Consider the following 27,832-nt stretch of genomic DNA (forward strand, 5'->3'; position numbering starts at 1 on the left):
TAGAAGTATACGATAATGCAAAAACAAGAAAAAGGTTATTAAGGAAGGTAAGCGCTATTTTTTATTTGAAAAAAGAAAGAAAATCACAATTATTTTAAAATATGGTGCTTTAAGATCAAAAATGATGCTCCGAAAAGACTCCAATGGCCTCTATTTAAGGGGTTGGCCGGAATCTATGTTTGTTACTCCAGAATTACTCGCAAAGAGGGATAAAATTCTATTTATACCATGTGAGCATGGTCTTACCCCCTAAATGACTGCAATACTGCGCTCGAAATGAACAACTCTAGCTGCTTGCAACTAGTGTTGTTGCTTTCTTTATGCTATGTCTAATTAAAATGCAAATTTGCCCATGAACATTCCATTAAGGAACAGTGGCAAACTTCTCACATATCATAGAGTGCTGTCCGATTCAAGTTTAAGCTCAATGATAAGGGACCTCATTTTTATAGCCGAATCTGAACCGCGTGCCCCAGTGCCACACCTCTTTGGAGAAAAGTTTTTACATGTTTTCTATGCATAGTACCTTACGGATGTCGCCATCTTTAGGTGGGTAAAACCTCCGTTAAAAAATGTTTTCTGCATAGTCTCGTCAGCGTTATAAGCGGACATGTTAACCTCTGCGCTACCGTGGCCTCCGCTCTATGTCTATACTGACTCGTTTCGTTCATTTGGTTTTGAAAAACATGTATACCATGTGAGACTGGTCTTACCCTTTAAATGACTGCAAAGCTGCACTGGAAATGAACAACCCTAGCTGTTTGCAACTAGTGTTGTTGCTGCCTTTAGTCTATGTCTTTACTGAGTCGTTTTGGTCATGTGGTTTTGGATAACATCTCAATCGTTCACACCAGTTGAGATGTTCGCAATATAGCTATTTGAATTGCCATTAAGTAACAGTCTTATAAGTTTTTAATATGGCAACTCTGCGTTGATACGGTACTGCCCGCAGGGGCCGTACTGCCTTTGCATAGTTTATAGAACAGCTGTTTTTGTTTACATCTCAAGTAGTCGTCGTTTTCGTTTTTGGCCGCAATACTAGGCATACGGAAATTATCGGTCTAAAATAAATTGATAAAATACTTATCAATAGCGGCTAATACAAAAAATATTGATTAAATTGCTCAATATTTCTCTCGTAGCAGCGTTTTTGGGTATTAAGACTAACAAACAAAGTTGTTAACTGTTCTTTGGATTGCTGCTGCTGCTGCTGCTCCTCCCACTCCTCAGAAAGCTGCAATCTTATCATGAATGCCATTAACAACTGTGCGGGCATGGGCTGTCAAAGCCATCAACAATATGAGTACTACTCGTCGTCGTACTGCAATGCCCAAACTGAAAAATTTAAATGCCTATCATTTTCCAAACAATTGCTGGCATGTAGACTTCAAGAGGATCCGTCGAGTTTATTTACGGAACATTGCCCCGCCGGAAAGGTAGACGACAATAGACGAATGGATACCTATGACAAGCATTCGGAGGAAACGCTTATACGAATATGGCATATACAATGTACCATAATAATGACGTTGATAGCCATAGCCACGGCGCGGGTGGCAGGTAAATTATTGCCAAATGGTCAGCGGGAATGTAAATCATGGCTCCAGGTGTTTGCTGTTGAATTTGTGATGATCTCATTGCCTGCGGTTGTTAGTGTAAATATAGCCAACAAATATGTGGAATATATATTGGCAGTGGCCATTGCTGTTTTGGCCTTTGTCAGTTGGCGCTCAAAATGTCTTCCCCGTGCCGCGCAGAGAGAATTTGAATTTGGACGCCGTCCTTCTCTATTTACCTTATTACGATCAACTATAAGTCTTTTGACTGTTTTGTGCATATTGGCCATTGATTTTGCAAGCTTTCCCAGGAAATTTCGTAAAAGCAGACGTTATGGTGCCGGTCTCATGGATGTAGGCATTGGCCTATTTGTTTTCTCCATGGCTTTAGTGTCACCAAGGGCAAAGCGTTTGGCGGATTTGCGGAAACAGTTCTTCCCCGTTGGTTGTATGTTGGCCTTGGGTCTGGCGCGTACCATTGTTATAACCAGCATTGATTATCATCAGGATGAGCATGAATATGGCAAACATTTGAATGCTTTCTTCACCTTGGGTTTGACGAAAATGTTTGCAACTATTTTCGGATTATTGGCGAGAAACGATAAATATTTGTTCCCCATGGGCATTGGTAAGTAATAATTTCGATTTTTTTTGTATAAACTATAAAAAAGTTAAATTGCGGTAGGGTCTGAAACATGGGTATTATATTAAGAGAATACCAGAGAGTATGTAAGGCCCCCAAGGCCTCAAGAAGTTCAACAGGGGAGGGGTATGTACCGTTGTATTTATTAAGGGACCAATTATTTGGTTTTAAAGGACTTTAAAGGAACAGTTCGGATGGGATAAACATTAAGGCTTTTAAGGACCCAAGGTTTTAAATTGGAGATCGGTTTATATGGGGCTATGTATATGTATGGGATCTATTCTAACTCAGGGAGTTGGAAATTCCGGTGATTCTCCTCGTGGCAGCTCAGGAGAAACTTTTAGATAGAAGCTAACTTTTGACAAATGACAAATCTAGTTTTTTCCATTGCGTATTGCTCGCTCTTGCTATATACCCAGCCCCCACCTCAAGACACGATTGTGAAAACATAGATCAACAATAGATACGATCAGACTCGTTACGGTCCGGAACGGAATAACTATGAGCACCACACAGGCTGGAACTTTGAGCTCCGATCTTTGTGGTGTTCATCGTTGTCACGAAAAGCTTGACGAAGATTTCCCCCTTCACATGAAAATGTGGCTACAAAAACAAAAAAACAGACTCGTTACGGAGATAGCCAGAATCGCCATTATAGCAAAGGACAGAAGAATAAAGTACAGTGCAGTATAGGTGAGCAAGCTCGTTCCGGTCCAAAGGACCGATCGCCGCGGGTATAGGTTTGGCCATTGGCCATTTAAAGGCGCCAATAACTCGCTCGATACCGCTGATTGTCCGCGATGGCCGTTGAAATTTTTTCCTTATGGAGCATTCCACTGTACGAGACCTGTGGACGCGCCCACCGATACGGGTGTCGTTTCATATATAACCTTTGGAAAGCCAGAAGTTTCTGTACTCGGCCCGTTTCTGTGGAACATTATGTATGACGGTATATTTGGACTTAAATTACTAGAAAAAGCTAGAACTGTTGGATTTGCAGATGACATTGCTATAATAGTCCAGGCAAGTCACTTGGGTGAAGTAGAGCTGTACTCGAGAGAGAGAGAGACAATCAAAATTATTTAAAGACTTGTTAACAATAATGAACCAGCATCTGGCGGAATATTAAACGGAGGCTGTACTCATAATTGGAAAAAAATTATGTAAAAGCGGGTTAAATTCGGCCGTGCCAAGATCATTGAATGATTTTTTCAAATAAATAAGAGCTTTATCAAGTTATTGACCAATTAGGACTGTACTTGCCATTGCTGTTAAAAGTCATAGAAAATTTTCAGGCCAATCGGATAACATTTGCGCCCTCCACAGGTTCAGGAAGTCAAATTAGGAGATCGGTTTATATGGCAGCTATATAAGATTATTATCAGATTACGTCTATACTTGACACCGTTATTGAAAATCAAGACAAAACGCTACGTGCAAAATTTCAGTCAAATCGTATAAGAATTGCGCCCTCTATAGGGTCAAGAAGTCAAATCGGAAGACCGATTTCTATGGCAGCAATATCAGGTTATTGAATGATTTAGACAAAACATGGCACAGTAGTTGAAAGTTATATCAAAAATGTCTGTGCAAAGTCTGAGCCAAATCGGATAAGACTTGCGCCCTCTAGAGGCTAAAGAAATCAAATCGGGAGATCGGTTTATATGACAGTTATATCAGGTTATGGATTGATTAAGACCATACATGGCACAGTTGTTGGAAGTTACACCAAAACGACATATGCAAAGTTTAAGCCAAATCGGATAAGACTTGCGCCTTTAGAGGCTAAAGATGTCAAATCAGGAGATCGGTGTATATCGGTTGGACTGATTAAGAACACACTTGGTACAGTTGTTGTAAGTCTTGCCAAAACAACATGTGAAAAATATCAGCCACATCGGATAAGAATTGCGCCCTTCAATAAATCTAATCGGGAAATTGGTTTATATGGCAGATATATCAAAACATGGACCGAATTGGCCAATTTACTATCCCAGCCGACCTACACTAGTAAGAAGTATTTGTGCAAAATTTTCAAGCGCTTAGCTTTACTCCATCGAAAGTTAATATGCTTTCGACTGACAAACAGACGGAAGGATGGACGGACGGACATGGCTATATCAATTTAAAATATCATGAAGCTCAAAAATATGTATTCGGGGTCTTAGACGGGGTTTTATTACACCTCTTTCGAGGTGTTACAAACAGAATGACGATATTAGTATACCTCAATCCTATGGTGGGGGGTATAAAAAACAAAATCAGACTAATAAAGTAGGTAGAGTGGAGGGATTATTGGAGACCACTGTAGCGCAGAGGTTCGCATTTCCGCCTATGTAGCTGAACGCCTGGGTTCGAATCCTGGCGAAATCATTAGAAAAAAATTTCAGCGGTGGTTATCCTCTCCTAATGCTGGCGACATTTGTGAGGTACTATGCTATGTTCAAACTTCTGCCCAAAGAAGTGTTGCACTGCTGAATGCCGTTCGGCTTTAAGAATGAGACCTCTTAACAATGCGCTTCAATTTGAATCGGACATCATTCACTGATTTGTAAGATTGTTTGACCTAGTTCCTTGGTGGAATGTTTATGGGCAAATTTGCATTTGCAGAGTGGAGATAAAATCAGTCGAAAGTTCGAACTACCTTGGAGTCCTGATAGACAACCGTTAGAAATTCAATCAGCACGTGGAAAAATCTCATGACGGAAGAAACTCCCGTCCCCACGCAAGCACGGATCTTCCTACAGCGGAGATTGTGGCACCCCCCGTCGGAACCATCCTGTTCCCACAACAAACCAGAGGTACGTTCGCAAGTTCACCCAGATCACAGAAGAAACGGCTCCCCAGAAAGGATAGGAGCCTACGTCTCTGCAGACCTGGACAGGAACACAGCTAGTGCTCAATAGTTTCCTCCTCATCCTCATCGAGGCAACTCCTATAGAAGCCATTGTGTGGTATTCCCATGCGCGCTGCCATGCGGCCTATGGCACAGTGTCCAGTTATGACCTTTGTCAAGGTACTCATCGACCTCTTATCGAACGCCAGTAACTCCCTCGTCCTTCTCTGGTCGATTAGTGGCCATAGCGCCTTCGCAGCCATCCACCGAGTCCCACTTCGCCACCGATGCCGCCCTGGCCATCTCATCTATTGTGTTTAATAGCTCGACAAATGGCACGTAGGCAAGACCGATGACTGATCCGCCGCAGACGAACCCCTCCTGGCGCACTCGTGCGCCCTCTCATTTCCTGGAATCCCCTCATGCCCAGGAACCCATACCAGCGTCACACCGTGGGCCCGGAGCCTATGCAGGGATTCTAACAATCCGCCACGCATTTCGACCTCACCATCCTCGACCCTAAGGCCTTGATCGCCGCCATACTGCCCAAATAAATTCTGAGTTTCAAGAGCGGTAAGCCCCTTACCAGAATTTCTCTTGCGGTTACTGCAATGCCACAAACTTCTGCCTGAAAGACCGTACACTCGTCCGGCAGTCTCAGAGATATACTGATATTGAGTGCAGCAGAGTAGACCCCCAATCCAGTCCCTGACTCCATCTTGAAGCCATATGTGTAGATCGAGGTCTCATCCTCCCCAAGTACACCATTCGTCCCTCTTAGGAAATCGAACCGCGAATGCCCTCACTCCAGTCGGCACTGGTGCCAGGTAGTCGGAGATCCTTCTCAGTCTACCTTTCGTATCCACCCGGTAAACGGCACCCAGAATCGAACTGTGGCCGCAACCATCCTGCTTCAGCATGCCGAGCTCCCTCCATCTAAGCGCGACCATGGTGGTGCAGTTCCATATATAGGTCCCAATGGGCTGCATATCCAGTATCGCCTCCAGACCTGCCTGCGGTGCGAATCTCAGTGCCCCTGTGATCCTGACTCAGGCCAGTCTCTGGACCTTCTCGAACTCCCTCGCATGCGTCATCTTCCCTACGGCATTCCACCATACCAGTGCTCCATAGGCCAGTACTGGTCTCACGATGGCCGTATGCATCCAATAAATCATCTTGGGAGTCACCCCCACTTCCTACCGAATATCCTCTTGCAGGAGTAAAAAGCGCACAGGGCCTTTCGGCTTATTTTCTCAGTGTTCCTCTTACAGGACAGTTTCGAATCGAGGACTAGCCTAGGTACTTCGACTCCTTCGACAGCCGCAGGGTGACCCGGTATCTTCTATCTTATCTTCGGTATCTTATACCTGACAATTCTATGTTTCACATAAATTTACTTAAAGGCTCTATAAAGTTTTGTGAATACCGGCCTTAGGCTATGTTGTTTTCCCCTCATAACTGAGGGGATTTACATTTGGTTTAGGACAACCATTCAATTGATTTTGTGGGAGTCATAAAATGTTTAAGAGTCACTATCGACGATAAATAATATTTTGATAGACTTTTTGATTATGTAGGCATGAGGCACTTCGATGTCTTTATAACACTGACCTTGTGTTACTTATTTCCGTAACATACAAGCTGATTCATTATTTAATAATGCCGCACATTCTTTACTACGTCGAAGTTCCTTAACATGAAATACCCTTAAGCAGTTTGATCATATTTCTCCACATGTGCAACGTTTTTTTAGGTTGCTCAGTTTGACATTTTATTGCAATTCGATCAATACTATTGTTTCGAAAAGTCTTAAATCAACAATCTCCATCTGTTTTCGTCGAATTGTTTAGTATTTCCCGGTCATGCAGGGCTAACCAACTTGGATAGCCTAGAACTAGAGCAGTATAGCCTAGTACCCGGTACACGGCAAAAATTTCTCCTTTCGTGCAACGTTTTTTTAGGTTGCTCAGTTTGACATTTTATTGCAATTCGATCAATACTATTGTTTCGAAAAGTCTTAAATCAACAATCTCCATCTGTTTTCGTCGAATTGTTTAGTATTTCCCGGTCATGCAGGGCTAACCAACTTGGATAGCCTAGAACTAGAGCAGTATAGCCTAGTACCCGGTACACGGCAAAAATTTCTCCTTTCGGTAAACTTTGCGTTTACTATAGAAGTTTAAAAGAATAAACACATCTTTGTCATAAAAAGATTGTAAATGCGTATATATTGCTGTGTTTTATATTAGTAGTGTTGAGGGGGGGGCGGACCCTCCCCCTTACCCTAATTTTCAGAAACGCCCGATCTCAGAGATGGGTTGTGCGATTAAAGCGAAATTTGGTGTGCTCTCATATAGTACCCTAAAATTAAAAATTTGGTATCCAAATTTCGGATGGTGTACCTAGGGGGGCTGCCCCACCCTAAAACCTACCAAACATATATTTAGACCAATCACGACAACATGGGACTCAAATGAAAGGTATTTAGGATAAAAAAAACGATTTTGTCGGACCAAGTGCTAGGTGGACCACCCCAAGCCCCAATACACCGCTAAATAGGACATATTTACCGACCATGACAATAAAGGACTCAAGTGAAAGGTATTTGCGAGTAGAATACAAATCTGATATCCAAATGTGGGACCACGTTTCTGGGGGTCAACCCCTTTCCCAAAACACCCCCCAAACAGTACTTATTTACTGACCAAAGCAATATGGGGCTTAAATAAAAGGTATTTAAGTGTAGAATTCGAATCTGATATCCAAATATGGGACCAAGTGCTTGGGGGCCGCGTCTCCCCAAAAACATCCCCCAATGTGGAAAAATTTACGACTATAGCAATATGGGGCTTAAATGAAAGATCTTTGGGAGTAAAGCACGAATCTGATATCAATATTCGGGAAAAGTGTCTATGGGGCCACCTCACCCCCACAACACCACCAAAATAGGAAGTATTTGCTGACTATTGCAATATGAGGCTCAAATAAGTGGGTGTTTAGAGTAGAACACGAATCCGATATATATTTTCAAGGCCAACTCACTGAGTGGCCGCCTAACCCCCCCCCCCAAGCCGGTCATGTTTGCCGATTATGGAAATATGGGGCTCAAATTTAAGGTATTTGCGAGTAGACCACGTATCTGATATCAACATTAGGGACCATCTGTCCCACCACCATAACAACCCCCAAATAAGACGTATTTGCTCACCAAGACAATTTGGGTCCTAAAGAGAGTGGAATTAAATATTTATAGTTTTTAGGGCCAATACCCCAAACCGGGCATATTTGCTGACATTTGCAATAAGGAGTTTAAATGAGATTCGAAAACGAATTTGATATCCAATTTTGAGGCCAATGGCAATATGAGGTTTAAATAAATGATATATAGCTATGTGAGAATAGAGCACGTTGCTGATATATTTTTTCCCGGGTTAGTGTTTGGGGGATCAACCCAATCCCCAAAACACCTCTAAATCGACATATGAGAAGGTATTGGGGGGGTAGAGCAACAATTGAAACCCACTTTCGGGACCAATTTTCTGGAGGTCTACCCCTTTCCCAAAATACCCCACAAACAGCAATTTTTTACTGGCCATCGCAATATGGGGCACAAATAAAGGTTTAAGGTTGACAAATGACAACAATATTGCAAATTAGCCAAAATCTGACGAACATATATATGGAAGCTATATCAAAATTTCAACCGGTTTTGAGCAAAATTCTCAGATATTGTGGCAGTCGTTGAGCAAAGCGTTGTGTAAAATTTTGGCAAGATTGGTCAATAAATGCGCTTGCTGTGGCTCTTGGAGTGAAAATCGGGCGATTTACATATATGACAGCTATATCTAAATCTAAGTCGATTTCTATAAAATTCACCATAAATATCGAGTCAAAAAAAAATCCTTTCTGCCAAATTTCAAGAGAATCGGTTAACAAATGAGCAGTTTATTGCAATATTTCTCAAAATCGGACGAACATATATATGTAAGCTATATCTTAATCTGAACCGATTTGAAGCAAACTTCTAATTGTGTTTGTTTGTTGTTCCGTATAGACTCAAAAACGGCTGAACCGATTACCCATTACCGCCCCAGCCCCAAAACGCCATAAAATAGGTTTATTTGACGATCATGACAATATTGGACTCAAACGAAAGGTATTCAGGAGTAGACTAATAATATGGTCAGGAAGGAGGAATAGGCTCTATAATTTGTTGATATCGGAAGGGGGCGGACTCTCCCCCTTACCCCAAAAACATCACCCAAAACCAAAAGTGGACCGATTGGGGCAATATGGGTATCAAATGAAAGGTATTGGAAAGTAGAATACGAATATGGTATAAAAATTTTAGTCTAAGTACCCATCGAGCCGCCCCAACCCCAAAACTCCCCGTAACAGACGTATTGGACGTTCATGACAGTATGGGGCTTAAATGGAAGGTATTTGGGAATAGATTTCGAATCTGCCATACAAAATCAGATCGAAGTATAGGGGGTCACCCCACCCCTCAAAAACGCTCCAAATGGGCAGAAGACCCATTATGTCTATATGGGACTCGGCTGAACCGATTTTCTTAAAATTTTCACAGATTGTATAGGTTTGTCTGGAAGGAGACATAGCCTATATAATTATTAGATATCGATTGGGGGCGAACCCTCCTCCTTACCCCGAAAACGCTACCCAAAACCAAAAATGGACCGATGGGCATAATATGGGTATCAAATGAATGATATTAAAGATTACAAAACGAATATCGTATTGAAATTTAGGTCCAAGTACCCAGCAGGTTGCCCCAACCACAAAAACTCCTCTAAACAGATATATTAGACGTTCATTTCAATATGGGACTCAAATGAAAAGTATTCGGCTGTAGATTACAAATATGGCATTAAAAATTAGGTCCAAGTAATGGGAGGTTGCCCCACCCCAAATACGCCCAAATAGACATAAAGCCGATCACGGCAATATGGGTCTCAAATGAAAGATATTTTGGAGTAGATTATGAATATGACATTCAAATTTGCGTTCAAGTATATGTGGCGCTTTTCCTCCTAAAAATACGTCAAATAGCTTAATTGACCCATTCTGACAATATGGGAATCAAATGAAAGGTAATTGAGAGTAGAAAACGAATTTAATAAAAAAATTTTTAGCCAAGTAATTGGGGGTACGTCCTTAAGAACGAATTTGATATCTATTTTCAGGGAAAAGTGCCGGATGGCACAAAAACAAAACATGGTTCCTATTATTGGGGTCGGTTGCCTCGGGGGCCGCCCAAAACCCGACAAATGGAGATATTGACCAATCACGACAATTTTGAGCTCAAACAAAAGGTACTTGAGAGAAAAATAACGAATTTGATATCCAATTGAAGAGCCATGTGGTTGGGGAGCCGCCCTACCCCAACATACCTCCCTATTATATAAAAGCTATTTGAGTTGGAAATTGATTGATTTTCTGGAAATTGATAGTCAATTTCGGGACAAAGACCCTGGGGTTCACCCCACCTTTACATTAAAGGCCAAGGCCCAGCCTCGAAGTATCTTTCGTGTTTGCTTGTTGAAATGTACGACTAAAATAAGCTATTTTCTTCGTCTTTATACAAGTAGTGGTCTGATTCCTCCTCCTGTAATTATTAAAGAGTTCAAGTTTTCTAAATTCCGTGCTACTTACAAAATCCTTAATTGTTTTCCACAGTACGGCCTTAATTTGGTTCACGTCTGATATTGTGTCCCCACCGGTCAATTATTTTAAAATATTAAACATATGTAGATCGTTTATACCATTTTTATACCCACCACCATAGGATGGGGGTATACTAATCTAGTCATTATATTTGTAACACTTCGAAATATTGATCTGCTACCCCATAAATTATATATTCTGGATCCTCTCGACATTCTGATTCGAACTAGTCATGTCCGTCCGTCCGTCTATCGAAATCACGATGGAGGTCAAACGTGTTAAGCTAGCCGCTTGAAATTTGGCACAGATACATAATATCGATGTATGTCGTTGGGAATTGCAAATGGGCCATATCGGTTCAAATTTAGATATAGCTCCCACATAAACCGATCTCCCGATTTGACTTCTTGAGTCCCTGGAAGTCGCAATTTTTGTCCGATTTGGGTGAAATTTTTCACATAGTCTTTTGTTATGACTTCCAACAACTTTGCCAAGTACGACCCAAATCGGTCAAGAGCCTGATATAGCTCCCATATAGACCGATCTCCCGATTTGACTTCTCGAGCCCCTGGAAGCCGCAATTTTTGTCCGATTTGGCTAAAATTTTGCACGTGGTGTTCTTTTACGACTTCCAATAACTGTGTGAAGTACATTCAAAATCGGTCTTTAACCTGATATAGCTCCCTTATAAACCGATCTCCCGATTTGACTTCTTGAGCCTCTGGAAGCCCCAATTTTTGTCCGATTTGGCTAAAATTTTGCACGTGGTGTTCTTATAGGACTTCCAATAACTGTGCGAAGTACATTCCAAATCGTTCTTTAACCTGATATAGCTCCCATATAAACCGATCTCCCGATTTGATTTCTTGAACCCCTGGAAGCCCCAATTTTTGTCCGATTTGGCTAAAATTTTGCACGTGGTGTTCTTATAGGACTTCCAATAACTGTGTGGAGTACATTCCAAATCGGTCTTTGGCTTCTTGAACCCCTGGAAGCCGCAATTTTCATCCGATGAGGCTGAATTTTTGTACATGGTGTTCTGATACGACTCCCAACAACTCTGTCAAGTACAGTTAAAATCGGTCAAGAACATGATATAGCTCCCATATAAACCGATCTCCCGATTTGACTTCTTTATTCCTTACAAGCCGCGATTTTTATCCGATTTGGCTGAAATTTTGCATATAGTGTTCTGTTATGACTTTCAACAACAGCGCCAAGTACTGTTCAATTCGGTCCATAAATAGATATAGCTCCCGTATTTTAGCAGAATCCATGGTGGTGGGTTCCCAAGATTCGACCAGGCCTAACTAAGCACGCTTTTACTTGTTCTTGTTAAAGATCTCTTAATTAGTAAGCATTTATTAATTTTTTTTTATTCTTATTAATCACAAAACACCACAATGAGCAGTCCATTATAATTATCGACATCTGCCATTAATGTGGCTTTTTGTTACATAAACCGATCTCCCGATTTGACTTCTTTATTCCTTACAAACCGCGATTTTTATCCGATTTGGCTGAAATTTTGCATATAGTGTTCTGTTATGACTTTCAACAACAGCGCCAAGTACTGTTCAATTCGGTCCATAAATAGACATAGCTCCCGTATTTTAGCAGAATCCATGGTGGTGGGTTCCCAAGATTCGACCAGGCCGAACTAAACACGCTTTTACTTGTTCTTGTTAAAGATCTCTTAATTATTAAGCATTCATTAATTTTTTTTATTCTTATTAATCACAAAACACCACAATGAGCAGTCCATTATATTATTGTCGACATCTGCCATCAATGTGGCTTTTTGTTACATGCTCTGAATGAATAAATAAAAAACAAAAACTGAAAATGGAAATTGGCTTTTCATATATTTTCTAGAGGTTGCAACCACATCCACAAATTAATATAGTCTAACAAATGGTTTTGCTACTGCTAGTTTTTTTTTATCTTGCTATTGTTCAATAGTATAGTCATCGTACACTCACCGCAAAACTGGCATACAGCTGAGAATAGAATTATTACTTCTATAAAGTTTAAAGTTAAGCTTGAAGAAAGAACCGACAAAAACTAATACCAGTGTCCAAATAAGTTCAAGCTTTGGGCAGCTACCAGATACCCCTAACTCTAAGCCTTATGAAGGGATATGAAACGGTGAAAGGTTTCTATGGGATATGATTGGAAAAAATAGTTTCATATAAAGAGATTACTGATATTGTTATTGTAAATTTTGACAGTACACAAAAAAACAAGTAAAAATTTTGCACGTTTCAACTTTACCATACGAATTTTTCTTTCTCCACAAAACTAGTTCGCAAATACGAATATATTTCTTTGAGTGTAACCTAATAAATATGAACAATTTTAATTTCAAGTAATCTTAAGCAAATATAGCCTTATCTTTATTTTGAATGACATTCTATCGTAAGTAGTCTTTTAGGTTGCTTATTGAATTTGTAAATCGTAAATGTCTAAAACACAACTTTAAATTTATTGTTCAGGTGGTTGGAATTATTGAAAATATGCAAGCGCTATTTCTTAAAAAAAAAGTAAAATTGCGAACAGACCATACAAGCTAATAAGTTTTCTTCATGAATGTATTGACTTTCAATCGAATTGGATAACCATTGACCCCTCTAAACGTTGAAGATGTCAATTCGGGGGATTGGTTAGACATAAACCTCATATGGTTGTAAATATACCTTGGGGTAAACTATAGGCGCTAACACTGAAGGGCACATATCAAATTACAGCCAATTCCCATAAAAATGAATTTGCTTCAATGGCCTTCAACGGTGGGAGCCATGTTGGGAGTCATAAAGGCCAAAACAGAAACAGCGCTTCAGCATTGTATTTGAGCATTGCGTTGAAAAAATGCAACTCCGCAAACAAATTTGAAAAAAGCAAAACGCCTTCTGGCCGCTATATTCACCGCTATACAAGCCTGGCATTAGGCAAGGGTTTTATAGTATTATACCCAAGTATAGGCAAGTTTTGCGACACCGAAGGCCTACAGACCTTTAAGCTTTGCGTCCTTTCTATTCAAAACTGTGGAACGTAATGTTTACCATGAAAAAGAATAAGACTTATGGGTGATCACCATAAAAAACGTTATTACTGATGCTGACTGAGGAGGAGTTTGAACTAATCTGCTAAGCATATAATGTACAGTGGGATATAAACGAAAAAACAAACAAATAAAAAGGTGTTAAGTTGGGCCGGGCCGAACTTTGGATACCCACCACCTCGGGTATATATGTAAACCGCCTTTCGTCAAAATCCGGTGAAAAATCCGTACCTTATGCCCCATAGTAGCTATATTGAAATATGTCCGATTTGGAGCAAATACTAATAAGTACAAGTCATTGTTCAATTGTGTATAACAAAATATTGGCCTTTTTAATAGCTATTTCTAAAAATAAGCCGATCTGAACCGAATACGATACGGATGTCGAAAAAAATGCGCCTTTTATGGGGCCAATACTTTAAATCGTGAGATCGGTCTATATGGCAGCAATATCCAAATCTGAACCGATCTGGGCCAAATTAAAGAGGGATGTCGAAGGGCCTAAAACATCTCACTGTCCCAAATTTCGGCGACATCGGACAATAAATGCGCCCTTTATGGCCCCAAAACCTTAAATCGGGAGATCGGTCTATATTCCGGCTATATCCAAATCTGGGCCGATTTGAGCCAAATTGAAGAAAAATGGCGATGGGCCTAACACAACTCACTGTCCCAAATTTCGGCGTCATCGGACAATAAATGCGCTTTTTATGGGCCCAAACCTTAAATCGAGAGATCGGTCTATATGGCAGCAATATCCAATTCTAGACCTATCTAGGCCAAATTGAAGAGGGATGTCGAAGGGCCTAACACAACTCACTGGCCCAAATTTCGGCGACATCGGATAAATTCCCTTTTTATGGGCCCAAAACCTTAAATCGAGAGATCGGTCTATATGGCGGCTACATCCAAATCAGGGCCGATCTGATCCAAGTTTCAGAAAAATATCGAAAAGCTTAACACTGTCCCAAATTTCGGCGACATCGGACAATAAATGCGCTTTTTTATGGGCGCAAGACCTTAAATCGAGAGAAGAAGAAATCGGTCTATATGACAGCTATATCCAAATCTGAATCGATCTGAGCCAAATTGAAGAAAGATGTCAAAGGGCCTAACACAACTCACTTTTCCAAATTTTGGCAAAATCGGGTTATAAATGCCCCTTATATGGGCGCAATACCTTATATCGAGAGATCCGTCTATATTGCAGCAATATCCCAATCTAAACGGATATGGGCCAAATTGAAGAGGGATGTCGAAGGGCCTAACACAACTTACTGTCACACAGCGCCTTTTATGGGAGCAAGACCTTAAATGGAGAGATCGGTCTATATGGCAGCTATATCCAAATCTAGGCCGATCTGGGCCAACCCCACCACCGAAGGATGGGGGTATTTTAATTTTGTCATTCCGTTTGCAACACATTTCCGGCCCTCTAAAGTATATATATTCTTGATCAGATCTAAGACGATCTAGCCATGTCCGTCCGTCTGTTTGTTGAAATTACACTACAGTCTTTAAGTGTAAAGATATTTAGCTGAAACTGTGCACAGATTCTTTGTTTTGTCCATAAGCAGCTTAAGTTCGAAGGTGGGCTATATCGGTATATATATTGCTATAGCCCCCACATAGACCGATCCGCTGATTTAGGGTCAAAAGCCGATAAAGCCACATTTATTATACGATTTTGCTGAAATTTGGGAAAGTAAATTGTGTTAGGTGCTTCGACAATCGTCTGCAATTTGGCTCAGATCGGTCAAGATTTAGATATATCTAGCATATAAACCGATCTCCCGATTTGACTTCTTGAGCCTCTGGAAGCCGCAAATTTTGTCCGATTTGGCTGAAATTTTGCATATAGTGTTCCGTTATAGCTCTCAACAACTGTACCAAGTACATTTCAAACCTGTGTATAACCTGATATAGCTTTCACATAAACCGATCTCCCGATTTGACTTTTTGAGCCCCTGAAAGCCAAATCGGTCTCTCGATCATCCTTGTTCGGTTTCTAGAAGCTTTAATTTTTGCTGGTTTGACAGAAGTTTGTTATGTAGAATAAAATTATGCTGACAAGGCAACCTTGTTGACCACGTACAAATTCATTGAACGGTCAGTGCTAAGTTATGCAGCGCCATTGTGGTCTCGTCAGCTGTGTGATACACACAGGAATAATATTCAGATGTTAGAATGCCGCTCTTCGAATTGTGAAGGGATGTCTCCTCAGTTGCTCCTACGTGTGCGAAGACATAACTACATGCTGTCAAAGCAATAACTTCTGGGTTGTTATTGCAGGGACCATTCAAATCTTCATCTTGTGGATAGGTATCCACGGCGCAGAAGCCTTATGGTAGATCTGCATGGTCTTAAGCGTGAGGTTCAGCGCTACGAGAGAGAACCTCTAGATCAAGTGGGTCTTGACAACATTCATGCAGATACGGCAAATAGCTACCCGGTGAATGTTGTGCTTTGAGAACGAACGCCACCCATCGCACCTGAGGAAATTGACCTCCCCCGGCAAATCAGAGTAGTTCTCGGCAAATTATTAGTTACTAGTAAGTTTTAGATCCAAGAGATTCACAATAGTTTCCTCGGTTGGATTGATATAAATTGCTTTTATCCGAGTAGAGTTTTATAACGATTCGACATTTACTATCTCGACTAACAATCTGTTATTTATCTGGTCCAAACACATAACCAAAACTGTTAGCAAATAAGGCACGCTGTGTATAAAACAAATGATATACAACATTTTATGATTAACGAAATATATTATCGAATTTGAAGTAATAAGTGGTGATAACCACGAGTGATAGGGAAAAATATTGATTACTTCCATTGGCAATTAATCTTTATGACAATTCTTCAAAAACATGCTATTGGAAATTATGTTTGGTGTAGGTAGAGAAAGAAAAAAACACAATTTCAATTGAAAATATGTTTTTTTTTTAAATCATTTTAAATCCAATTTTTTGAAAAAAATTTGGAAAAATTTTATTTTTGTAGGAAATCCAATTTTTTTTTAAAAAAAAATTGTAAAAAAAAATTATAAATTATTTCTATAAAAATTTGTTAAAATTTTATTTCTGTAGAAAATCTTGTCAATGTTTATTCTCATAGTTTTTTCTTTTGTAATTTTTATTGACATGGAACTTCAAAATATATATCTTTAAGAAAATTTGCTTAAAATATTAATTTTATGGAAAATTTTATTAAAATATTACTCAATACACCGCACATCGTTCTCAATCGTCTTTAGGTATGTAGGTCACCTTAATCAATTTGACAAAGGTGTTGATGAATATACATGGCGTATCAGAAATCATGATCCACCAGGCCAGTTAAAGTGTTTTGAATTATAACACACACTTGCTCAACTTTTATACGTTTTTTTTTGCTATGATATTCCTTGAATAAAAAGCATTGAAAATGATTTCGAGCTAGAAGATGTTCGAAACGATCACGATTAAAATATTACTTTAAAAAATAATTTGGCTAAGTTTTATTTATATAGAATAATTTGACTAAGTTTTATTTAGAAGTGGACTTTTTCTCTATAGTAGTCCACCAAACTACTGAGGCGTAAGTAAGTAGACCAATACTTACTTACGCCCCAGTAGTTTGGTGGACTGCTATGGAGAACAAGTAAAAGCGTGCTAAGTTCGGCCGGTTCGATTTACATTGAGAACCCGAGGACTGAAATCTGTTTTAGACTACCTGACCATATTACGGTCCGGCAGGCGGGGATCCGGGCGATCACGGAATGCGTGAAGTGGTGTGGTGCTAACGCGAGGACGTCGATTGTGAACATCTTTACCGACAATAAAATTGCCATAGGGGCAATAACAACCAGGATGGTAAGGGCACGAACAGTTTTGCAGTGTCAGAAGGAGATTAACGCCTTCTCTGAGGATGGGAAAATCCACATCGTTTGGGTGCCGGGCCATAACGGAGTAAGGGGAAATGAAAGGGCAGGCGATTTGGCGGTGAAGGCCAGAGGACTGCCGTCAATAAACTTGGTTAAACCGAAGCCTTTCGGGTCGACGCAGTCCGAGTTAAGGGAGTGGGCGACGAATGCGCATGCAACATTATGGAACAGCGAAACGGTCGGTAGGACGGCGAAAATCCTATGGAGGGATTCAGATTGTGAGAAGACGAGGCTATTATTGAAAGGAAGCAAGAGAAGGTCAGTATAGCTATTAGTATCACAACGGGACACATGGGACTACGAGCTCACTTATGTAAAATCGGTTCGGCAAGTGATAGCATGTGTAGGGCATGCGGGGAAGATGATGAGACGTTGGAGCATTTCCATTGCCCGGCTTTCGCGTCCAACAGATACCGGTACTAAGGTGGAGACACAATATCAGACATGAACCAAATTAGGGATGTGGCAATGAAAACAATAAAGGATTTTGTAAGTAGCACGGAATTCCCAATATACAATTTTCTTTTTAGAGGTTACTTTATAGTTTTTAGAGCGCACAAAAAGCCGATAACTGGCATAGGTGTATGTCTATATTGGCATGGGGCGGATTAATATCTGCACCCTCTTTTCAACCTAACCTAACCCAACCTAAGTTTTATTTATATAGAAAATGTGAAAATTCTATTACCATAAACATTTTTGTCCAAATTAAACACAAGAAGTTTTGAAGAATTAAGCCCATTTTCTTTTAAGAAATCCTTTGCACACATAGCTTTGGAAAAGATTTCAAGCAAGCGATAGAATGTACTTTTATTTTCCGCTAAAAGTTCCTTAATAACAATTCGTATGATGGAAAAAAATTTGTATATACTTTTTATTTATATTACTCATACGGCACATAGTACTGTAAAATATCAAGTATTCTTTTCAATATATTTTGATCAAACTAATTGATATTGAAAAACTTCTAAAGGGGAAAAGTAGTGCGTTCTATTGTTTGCTTGAAATGTATCTTCATAGCTACGTGTGCAATACATTCCCTCAATACTTTCTCTACTGTGGCTTGGATATATATCAAAGAACTTAAATTATGGCTGAAAAATTTACTAAATGTGACCGGCATTTTTAGGGGGATAAGAATCGAAAAAAAGATTTTTAGTTCATTTTAAGTAATATATTTCTATAAAAAATGTGTTCGAATTTTGATTTTTATAAAATATAAACCGAACCGCTCCGCGGCGCCTTCTTTAACACTCTTATTACTTTTACTTGAGCTCTATATTGCAACGGTCGATATATAAGTCCTGTTTTGGTAGAGTTTTAAGATGGGAACGTTTCGCCCCAATGTGAATATTGAATTCGTGTCATTGAAGTGCAGAGGTAAGCAAGTACGCCAATGATGCTAGACGCATAGGTTCCAATCCTGGCGAGAACATTGGAAAAATGTTAAGTGGTGGTTATCCACTTCTAATGTTGGCGACATATGTGAGGTACTATGCCATGTGTATTTTGGGAGTGGCCACCCGACATTTGGCCCTTAAAGTAAATATAAGCTTCGTGCTATTCTCTCAAATACTTTTTATATCAGTCCAAATATGGGTTTCAAATTCCCAAATACCTTTCATTTAAGCCCAAAATTGCCATGGTTGAGAAATATGTACGATTTGGAGGGCGTTTTGGGGCTGTGGCTGGGGCTAGAACTTTGCCCTAAAAATGGGGGCATTTGAGCACCTTTTGATATTTGCCATATTCCTTATTTTTTTTGCCATATTCGTAATCTACTCCGGAATATCTTTCATTTGAGTCCCATATTGACATGAACATCCAATATATTTGTTTGAGGAGTTTTGGCGTTGGGGCGGCCCGCTGGGTATTAAGACTCATATTTTAATACCATATTCGTATTCTACTCTCCAATACCTTTCATTTGATACACATGTTGTTCCGATCGCTCGACTTTTGATTTTGGGCGGTGTTTTTGGATAAGGGGGAGGGTCGGTCCCCCTTCCGTTATCAACAAATTATATAGCCTATGTCTATGTGAAAATTTCAAGGTAATCGGATCTGGCGTTTTTAAGTCTATACGGAGCAAACAAACAAACCGAGTCCCTATAGTCATGCTTGGCTAATATGCCTATTTGGGTCGTTTCGAACCCATTTTATATGCCAGATTCGTTATATACTCCCGAAAAATGGATTTTCCTTTAAGCATTTTTAAGCTGGTAATCAAGACATCAAGACAGACGGGTCTCATCCAGATCCACACTAATTAATTTTTTTTTGTTTTGGTTATCTACTTTCAAAATTATATTTCTACCACTTGCAAATAGCAAATTTTTAAAGATCCGCAGGTTCAAATTTGTGGGCGCAAAGTGTGTTCTACTACAAAATACCTTTTTTTGCTGTCCTATTCAATCTGATCGGCCTTCATACATTAGGGAGGGGGATTGCCCTCTGATACGTGCTTTGTGTATAATATGTTCGCAGTCGTCCTACTTGACAGTTTGATGTTGTTTATATTGGGAGGAGAGGATCGGTCCCCCGAAGCTAAGACCCAAAATACCATTTATTTGACTCCTTTATTGTCGCGATCTACATGTCCTGCTGACATGACCCAGATACTTAGATATTTATATCAACCTTAGTTTCGAACTCTACTGCCATAGACCTTTCTTTTAATTTCCATATTATTCCGATCGAACTGCAGTTCCTATTGAAGGGTATTAAGTGGGTGGGCCGGTCCCAGACTCTGTCAAATGTGTATACCAGATTCGAAGTCAACTCCCAGAAACCTTTCAGTTGATACCCATTTTGTGAGGTTGGACACTCATGCCTTTTTTGGGGGGTTTTAAAGTTGGGGAAGCTCCGTAGGCACTGGGACAAGTTCTTATAACAGATGTGACCTCACCTTCCAAATACCTTTCGTTTGATACCCATATTGCCACAATCGGTAAATATGTCCTTTTGAGGGTTTTTTTTTGGGGACAAATACCAGGGAATACAATTTTATATCAGAATTTTACTCAACTTTTAAATACCTTTCATTTGATACCCATATTGCCTAAAGAGGTAAGAGTGTCCTGTTGGGGGTTTATCGGTGGTAGGGGACCTCCAACCACTTAGGCTGCAATTTGTATACCAAGTTCGTACTCCACTCTTCAATATCTTTCATTTGATACCCATATTGTCCCAATCGGTAAAAATGTTAGTTCGGGTGGGTTTTGGGATGGAGCGTCCCCCCACGCTATTTGACCCCAAACTTTTATACGAATTTCGTGTTTTTGAGTTATCATAAGGTGGCATAAAAACTTCGCTTAAATCAGTGCAACCATCTCCGAGATCTGGTTTTTTTAAAAATCGGGGTAAATGGGAGGGTCTGCCGTTCTATAGAAAATTTTGCAAAAAATTTATGCTTTTCCTGGGAAACGGTGTAATTTCTTCTGATGTCATAAAACAATCTTATCGTTCTTTTTTCAAACCTCCTGACCCCCACCCCCCCAAACACAAATCTAACATCGATAAATAAAAGAACGAATAATGCCCATCGTAAGTTTTTATACTAGCCAAAATTATTTTTGAAATACCTTTGCTTCGAAAATCGATGGTTTATTGAGTTTGGCACACCCGCTCACTGTTTAATCGGTCAACGTTAGTTAGTGTGGTTGCTGATGGCAGTTGCTGAACGTGCAAATGCTCTATAAAATAAATGTTAAAATACGAGATCATCAATTCGCCGGGGACATTGCGTCTAATCGGGTCCATACAATGTACCATTGTGGTGACATTTGTTGCCATTTCATTGGCCCGGGTGGCTCGTCAAACCCTATGGACATCGCAACGTCAAGTGTCATGGAACCGTGTGTTCTTATTGGAATTTGTGATCATCTCTGCACCCGCTGTGTTGAGTGTAAACATTGCGCATCGATATGTGGCACACTTTTTGGCAATAGCCTTGCTCGTTTTGGGGCTAATTTTATGGCGTTCAAAGTGTTTTCATCGGGCAGCTTTTCGGGAATATGAATTCGGTCATCGACCGGCGCTATTCACACTGCTGCGCACCCACGTCAACCTATTGACGGTGCTGTGCATACTTGCTGTGGATTTTGATAGTTTTCCACGAAAGTTTCGTAAACATAGAGCATTTGGCGCTGGACTCATGGATGTTGGCATTGGCCTCTTCGTTTTCTCAATGGCACTGGTTTCTCCGAGATCTAAACGTCTGTCGGATATACGAAAAATGTCATTTACAGTTGGCTGTATGTTGGTATTGGGCTTGGCGCGAACTTTGGTTATAACAGCCATTGACTATCACCAGGATGAGCATGAATACGGCAAACATTTAAATGCCTTCTTTACTTTGGGATTAACGAAATTATTTGGCACTTTATTTGGGGCAGTGGCGAGAAGCAATAAACATTTGTTGTCTTTGGGATTGGGTAAGTACGAACAGATGAATGATTACAATCTGTCTCTAAAGACAAAATTGCAATGCAATTTTCTCTAAAGACAAAATTTCAATGACATTTTCTCTAAAGACAAAATCTCAATGAAATTTTCTCTAAAGACAAAATTTCAATGAAATTTTCTCTTTGTTTTTTATTTGGCACTTTGTTTGGGGCAGTGGCGAGAAGCAATAAACGTTTGATGTCATTCTGATTCGATCTAGCCATGTCCGTCCGTCTGTCGAAATCACGATAGCGGTCGTTGGGGATTGCAAATGGATCATATCGGTACAGATTTGGATATAGCTCCCATATAAACCGATTTGACATCTTGCGCCCCTGGAAGCCACAATTTCGTCCGATTTGGTTGAAATTTTGCATGTAGTGTTCTGTTTTCACCTCCAACAACAGTACGGTCAAAATTGGTCAAGAACATGATATAGCTCCCATATAATCCGATCTCCCGATTTCATTTCTTGAGCCCCTGGAAGCCACAAATTTCGTCCGATTTGGCTGAAATTTTGCACATAGTCTTTTGTTATGACTTCCAACAACCTTCTTCTTCCACATCGGTGAAGAACCTTAGATAGCTCCCATATAAACCGATCTTCCGATTTGACTTATTGAGCCTCTGGAAGCCTCAATTTTTGTCCGACTTGGCTGACATTTGGTATGTGGTGTTCTGTTATGTCTTTCAACAACTGTGCCAAGTACGGTCCAAATCGGTGTATAGCCTGATATAGCTCCCATATAATCCGATCTCCCGATTTAATTTCTTGAGCCCCTGGAAGCCACAAATTTTGCATAACATTTTGCATATTGTGTTTTGTTATGACTCTCAACAACTTTGCCAAGTACAGTCCAAATCGGTCAATAATCAGATGTAGCTGCCATATTTTAGCGCAATCTATGGTGGTGGGTTCCCAAGATTCGGCCCGGCCGAACTTAGCGCGCTTTCACTTGTTCATTTTGGTTATATTTCTATTTGGGACAGCAAAGCATAATAAAAAACACTTTAAACATTTTTAAGCAAGATGTAGTGTCGCAGAATGCTTACAGCAGGCCCAAACAATTTTATTGAAATTTTGACTTAATAAAATTTCAAAGTAGGCTGAAATTCAAAAGTTTGTCTTTGGAAATATAGTCTTTAGAGAAAAAATCATTAAATGTAGTGTTTAGAAAAATGTTTCTTGAAATGTTGTCTTTGGGAAAAATTGTGATGAAGTTTTGTCTTTAAAAATATTACGCAAGAATTTTGTCTTTAGAAAAAATTTCATATAAATTTGTTTAGAAAAAATTACATTAAAATTTTGTTCTTAAGGAATATAAATAATTTAAAGATGGTCCTGGCCTGATCAAAATTTTGTCTTTGAAGTGTATTATAAATTTGAAATTTTGTCATTTAAAAAGTTTTACTAAAATGTTGTGTATAGAATAAGCCCCCTCGCCTCTTTCCTTCCTTGCTACGCTCCTGGCTCCCATATATATATTTTATCGGATATGACCTTTGAAGGCCGCAGTTGCCACAATGTTTGTGAGATCTTAACAAAATTTTGCATGAAATGTTTTATTTTATGTCCAATACGTGTGCAAAATTTCATCAGTATCGGTTCATATTTAGATATAGCTCCCATTCCCATTTTGGGGTCTTATTTCATATGAAACTAAGCCCCAAAAAGCGAAATAAACCCCCAATTATCGTTGTTTTTGTTTAATCTATAAAAGTTTTGGGCCTTATGTCATTTTCCGCTTGGGGCTTTATTGCTGGGGCCTTATTCCATACCGCCGAATGTATACTAGGGTAGTCAAAAATTTTTTGTAGCAAATACACAAATTTTTTTAGAAGATAGATTACGTATGGATTTTGTCGTTAAAAATCGGAACCTAAATTTTTATTTTGGACCTATGATTTCTTGAAAATTCGAAAAAACCAACTTCTACAACGAATTCTAACCTTGCAGAATTTGATTTTTTAGGTCCACACAAATTGACCCACCCTAATGAATATTCATTGGGTCCTAGATAGGGTGTACACTCAATTAATTGTTATTTGATTAATCGATTATTCGTAACCTTTCAAATAATCGATCATTTGAAAATGCCACATTTTGAAACAAACAAATAATCGAATAATTTAGATCGGGTAATCGATTAATCGTTTGGATGTTAAAAAAAAGCTTAAAACATATGAATTGTGTCATTTGTCGGCATTTTTTCTATCATTTGGGCCCTACCTGACAAAATTTCACTCGATTGGGATGATGTTTATACCCTACACCACTACTGTGGTACAGGGTATTATAGATTTGTGCATTTGTTTGCAACGCTAAGAAGGAGAAGAGCTATGCCCATCGATAAGTATACGGATCGGCTTAGAATCACTTCCTGATTCGATTTAGCTATGTCCGTCTGTCTGTCTGTCTGTCCAAGTATTCTTGTAATCAAGGTACAGGTCGCATTTGTTGTCCGATTTTCACAAAATTTTGCATAAGTGTCTCTTTTGGTCCAAGGACGAACGCTATTGATATTGAAAAAAATCGGTCCAGATTTAGATGTAGCTCCCATATATATTTTTCATCCGATGTGCCCTTTTAAAGCTGTAGAAGCCACAATTTTGGTCTTTGGTGAAGTTCCAAACATGTGTGCAAAATTTCATCTAAATCAGTTCAGATTTAGATATAGCTCCCATATATATCTTTCTTCCGATTTGATTTATTAAGGCTGTAGATGGCACAATTTTGATCTAATCTTTACATAATTTGGCACGAAGTGCTTTTTGTGACGTCCCAATATGTGTGCAAAATTTCATCATAATTGGATCAGATTTATATATAGCTCCCATATATATCTTTCATCCGATATGGTCTTTTAAGGCTGTAGCAGGCACAATTTTATTCCGATCTTTACAAAATTTGGCATGGAACGTTTTATTCAACGTCCTCATATGTGTGCAAAATTTCATCATAATTGGATCAGATTTATATATAGCTCCCATATATATTTTTCATCCGATATGGTCTTTTAAGGCTGTAGAAGCCACAATTTTGGTCCGATCTTTACAAAATTTGGCATGGAGCGTTTTATAGTTTCATAAAAATCGGTCCAGATTTAGATATAGCCCCATATATATTTTTTATCCGATATGGCCTTTTAAGGCTGTAGAAGTCACAATTTTGGTCCGATCTCTACAAAATTTTTCAAGAGATGATTTAATTGACATCCCAATACGTATGCAAAATTTCATCAAAATTAGTCTCAGATCAATATTTCGATGAGATACAAATGGCTAAGTATGTGTACCCCCACTCTCATCCTATGGTAGAGGGTATACAAATTTAACCTAAGAACGTTAATAACCATCAGCTTATTTGAAAAATGGCCACCCCCAGACCATATCCCCAAATTTGTGCCAAAGTTTTATCATAGTCATTACCGTATATGGCGTAGCATAAAAAGTGTTCTAAATAAAAACTATTGGGTTGCCCAAAAAGTAATTGCGGATTTTTTAAAAGAAAGTAAATGCATTTTTAATAAAACTTAGAATGAACTTTAATCAAATATACTTTTTTACACTTTTTTTCTAAAGCAAACTAAAATTAACAGCTGATTACTGACAGAAGAAATAATGCAATTACAGAGTCACAAGCTGTGAAAAAATTTGTCAACGCCGACTATATGAAAAATCCGCAATTACTTTTTGGGCAACCCAATATTTTAAATAACCTTTCAAATTTTTATTAAATAATAAAAAAAAATTCTCTTTTTTTCATTTCAGTCATTTTGGTGGTGCATGAAATCACTCTACAATGTGGTCTCTCCGAATATGTCTTGGATCCTGATTTGCAACGTACCGATTTGCTAAGTGCCAACCGCGAAGGACTTTGTTCTCTACCTGGTTTCATAGCCCTCTTTATACTTTCCCAATATTTTGGACAATGGATCAAATCAAAGGATATTTTAAATTATGAGGAAATTAAACAAAAGCTAAAGCATTTAATTATTATAAGCATAGCACTGTGGCTCATTGTCATCTCAAGTACATTGGCGATAGGCATGGCCAGGGTGACATGTAATTTCGCTTATGTCACCTGGATGTTGGCCATATCGGTGACCATGTGTTCATTGTATTTATTTGTATTCGATATAGTTTTAGATACCCTACTGCCAGTGGCCAGTAAGGAAAATCGAATAGCCATGGTGGCAAACCAAATTGAGGCTTCGACGGAAGGAACCCCACTTACCAAAAGTGTCAATGCACTCGGGGAAACCAAGATACCCACATTTATAGAGTCCATAAATTATAATGGCTTATTGTATTTCTTGCTGGGCAATGTCTTAACCGGCATGGTTAATATTTTCCTTGGCACTGATGACAGAAGCGATACCGAAAGTGTGCTAATTTTAATGGCATACATGCTGGTAACCGGCGGTGTCGTGAGTCTGCTATATCGCTACAAAATAAGAATAGCCTAAGGTAGATATGCCAAAAAAAAAACGGAAATATATATGAAATGACATGTACTTGTGATAATTTTTGTATATGTTTTTTAATATGGACCCTCTCCGCCTGCCTCTAGTCGATAGCTGTAGTGATAACTGTCCAACTATTTATTTAGTTTTAGATATGATAAGATAACTAGGCAATGACCAAAACGTTTTTGTTTATTTGTTATAAATATATGTTTTTTAGATACTTTATTTGAAGTGCTTATTACTATTGATGGGAGAAATATTATAAAAAGTGTTTTTGTCTTCATAATATGTAAGTATGGACTTGGTTCGGACAAAACCAATCTACATTGCAGAGGCTATATGTGACAATTTATAAAAAAAAAATCTTTAACAATTCCTATGTTCCGGATGGCTTAAGCAAGGGCTTATAAGTGCGTTTACGGTTGTCCCAAAGAATCAAATTTAAGCAATGTGTATTAAGGGTGTTTCGCAAGAGCTTGACTGGACTGTTATGTATTACGGCAGACAATCGATGTAGTAACGTTCCAAGGAGACAATATTGTGACGGATCTTTACCTCGAACATTGTGTTCGCCCTGTATGAGAGATGAGAAGAAAACAAGTAAGAGCGTGCTAAGTTCGGCCGGGCCGAATCTTATATACCCTCCACCATTGATCGCATTTGTCGCGTTCTTTTAGACAAACATAGAATATTGAATAAGAACTGTTATGCTATTGGAGCTATATCAAGTCATAGTCCTATTCGGACCATAAATAAATGCTGAACATCGTAGAAGTCATGTAGGGACTCAAGAAGCAAAATCGGGAGATAGGTTTATATGGGAGCTATATCAGGTTCTATTCCGATTTACGCCATACTTAGCAGAGTTATTGGAAGTCATAACAAAACACCTCATGCAAAATTTGAGCCAAATCGGATGAGAACTGCGCGCTCTATTGGCTCAAGAAGTCAAAATCCAAGATCGGTTTATATGACAGTTATACCAGATTATGAACCGATTTGAATCAGAATTGCGCCCTCTAGAGGCTCAAGAAGTCAAGACCCAAGATCGGATTATATGGCAGCTATATCAAAACATGGACTGATGTAAACCATACTTAGCATATTTGTTGGAAGTGATACCAAGAAGTCAAGACCCAAGATCGGTTTATATGGCAGCTATATCAAAACATGGACCAATTTGGCCCATTTACCATTCAAACTGACATACA

At 39.2% G+C, this 27,832-nt stretch overlaps 1 protein-coding gene across 1 annotated transcript; it reads left to right on the forward strand.

Moving 5' to 3' along the window:
• The first annotated feature begins 1,004 nt into the window (after positions 1-1,004).
• LOC106084904 (uncharacterized) lies at positions 1,005-26,830 on the forward strand. Its single transcript, XM_013248873.2, has 2 exons — positions 1,005-2,184; positions 25,924-26,830. The coding sequence occupies exons 1-2, from the start codon at positions 1,248-1,250 to the stop codon at positions 26,619-26,621; spliced, it is 1,635 nt and encodes a 544-aa protein (XP_013104327.2). The 5' UTR covers positions 1,005-1,247; the 3' UTR covers positions 26,622-26,830.
• Positions 26,831-27,832: the final 1,002 nt, after the last annotated feature.

This window comes from Stomoxys calcitrans, chromosome 3, assembly GCF_963082655.1.
Source record: "Stomoxys calcitrans chromosome 3, idStoCalc2.1, whole genome shotgun sequence".
Lineage (NCBI taxonomy): Eukaryota > Metazoa > Arthropoda > Insecta > Diptera > Muscidae > Stomoxys > Stomoxys calcitrans.

Bases quoted from the DNA above. Each gene is read 5' to 3' on its own strand.
- LOC106084904 (XM_013248873.2), top strand. From the start codon at position 1,248: ATGAATGCCATTAACAACTGTGCGGGCATGGGCTGTCAAAGCCATCAA. The intron at 2,185-25,923 runs GTAAGTAATAAT...TTTTCATTTCAG, and splicing joins TTTGTTCCCCATGGGCATTG to TCATTTTGGTGGTGCATGAA.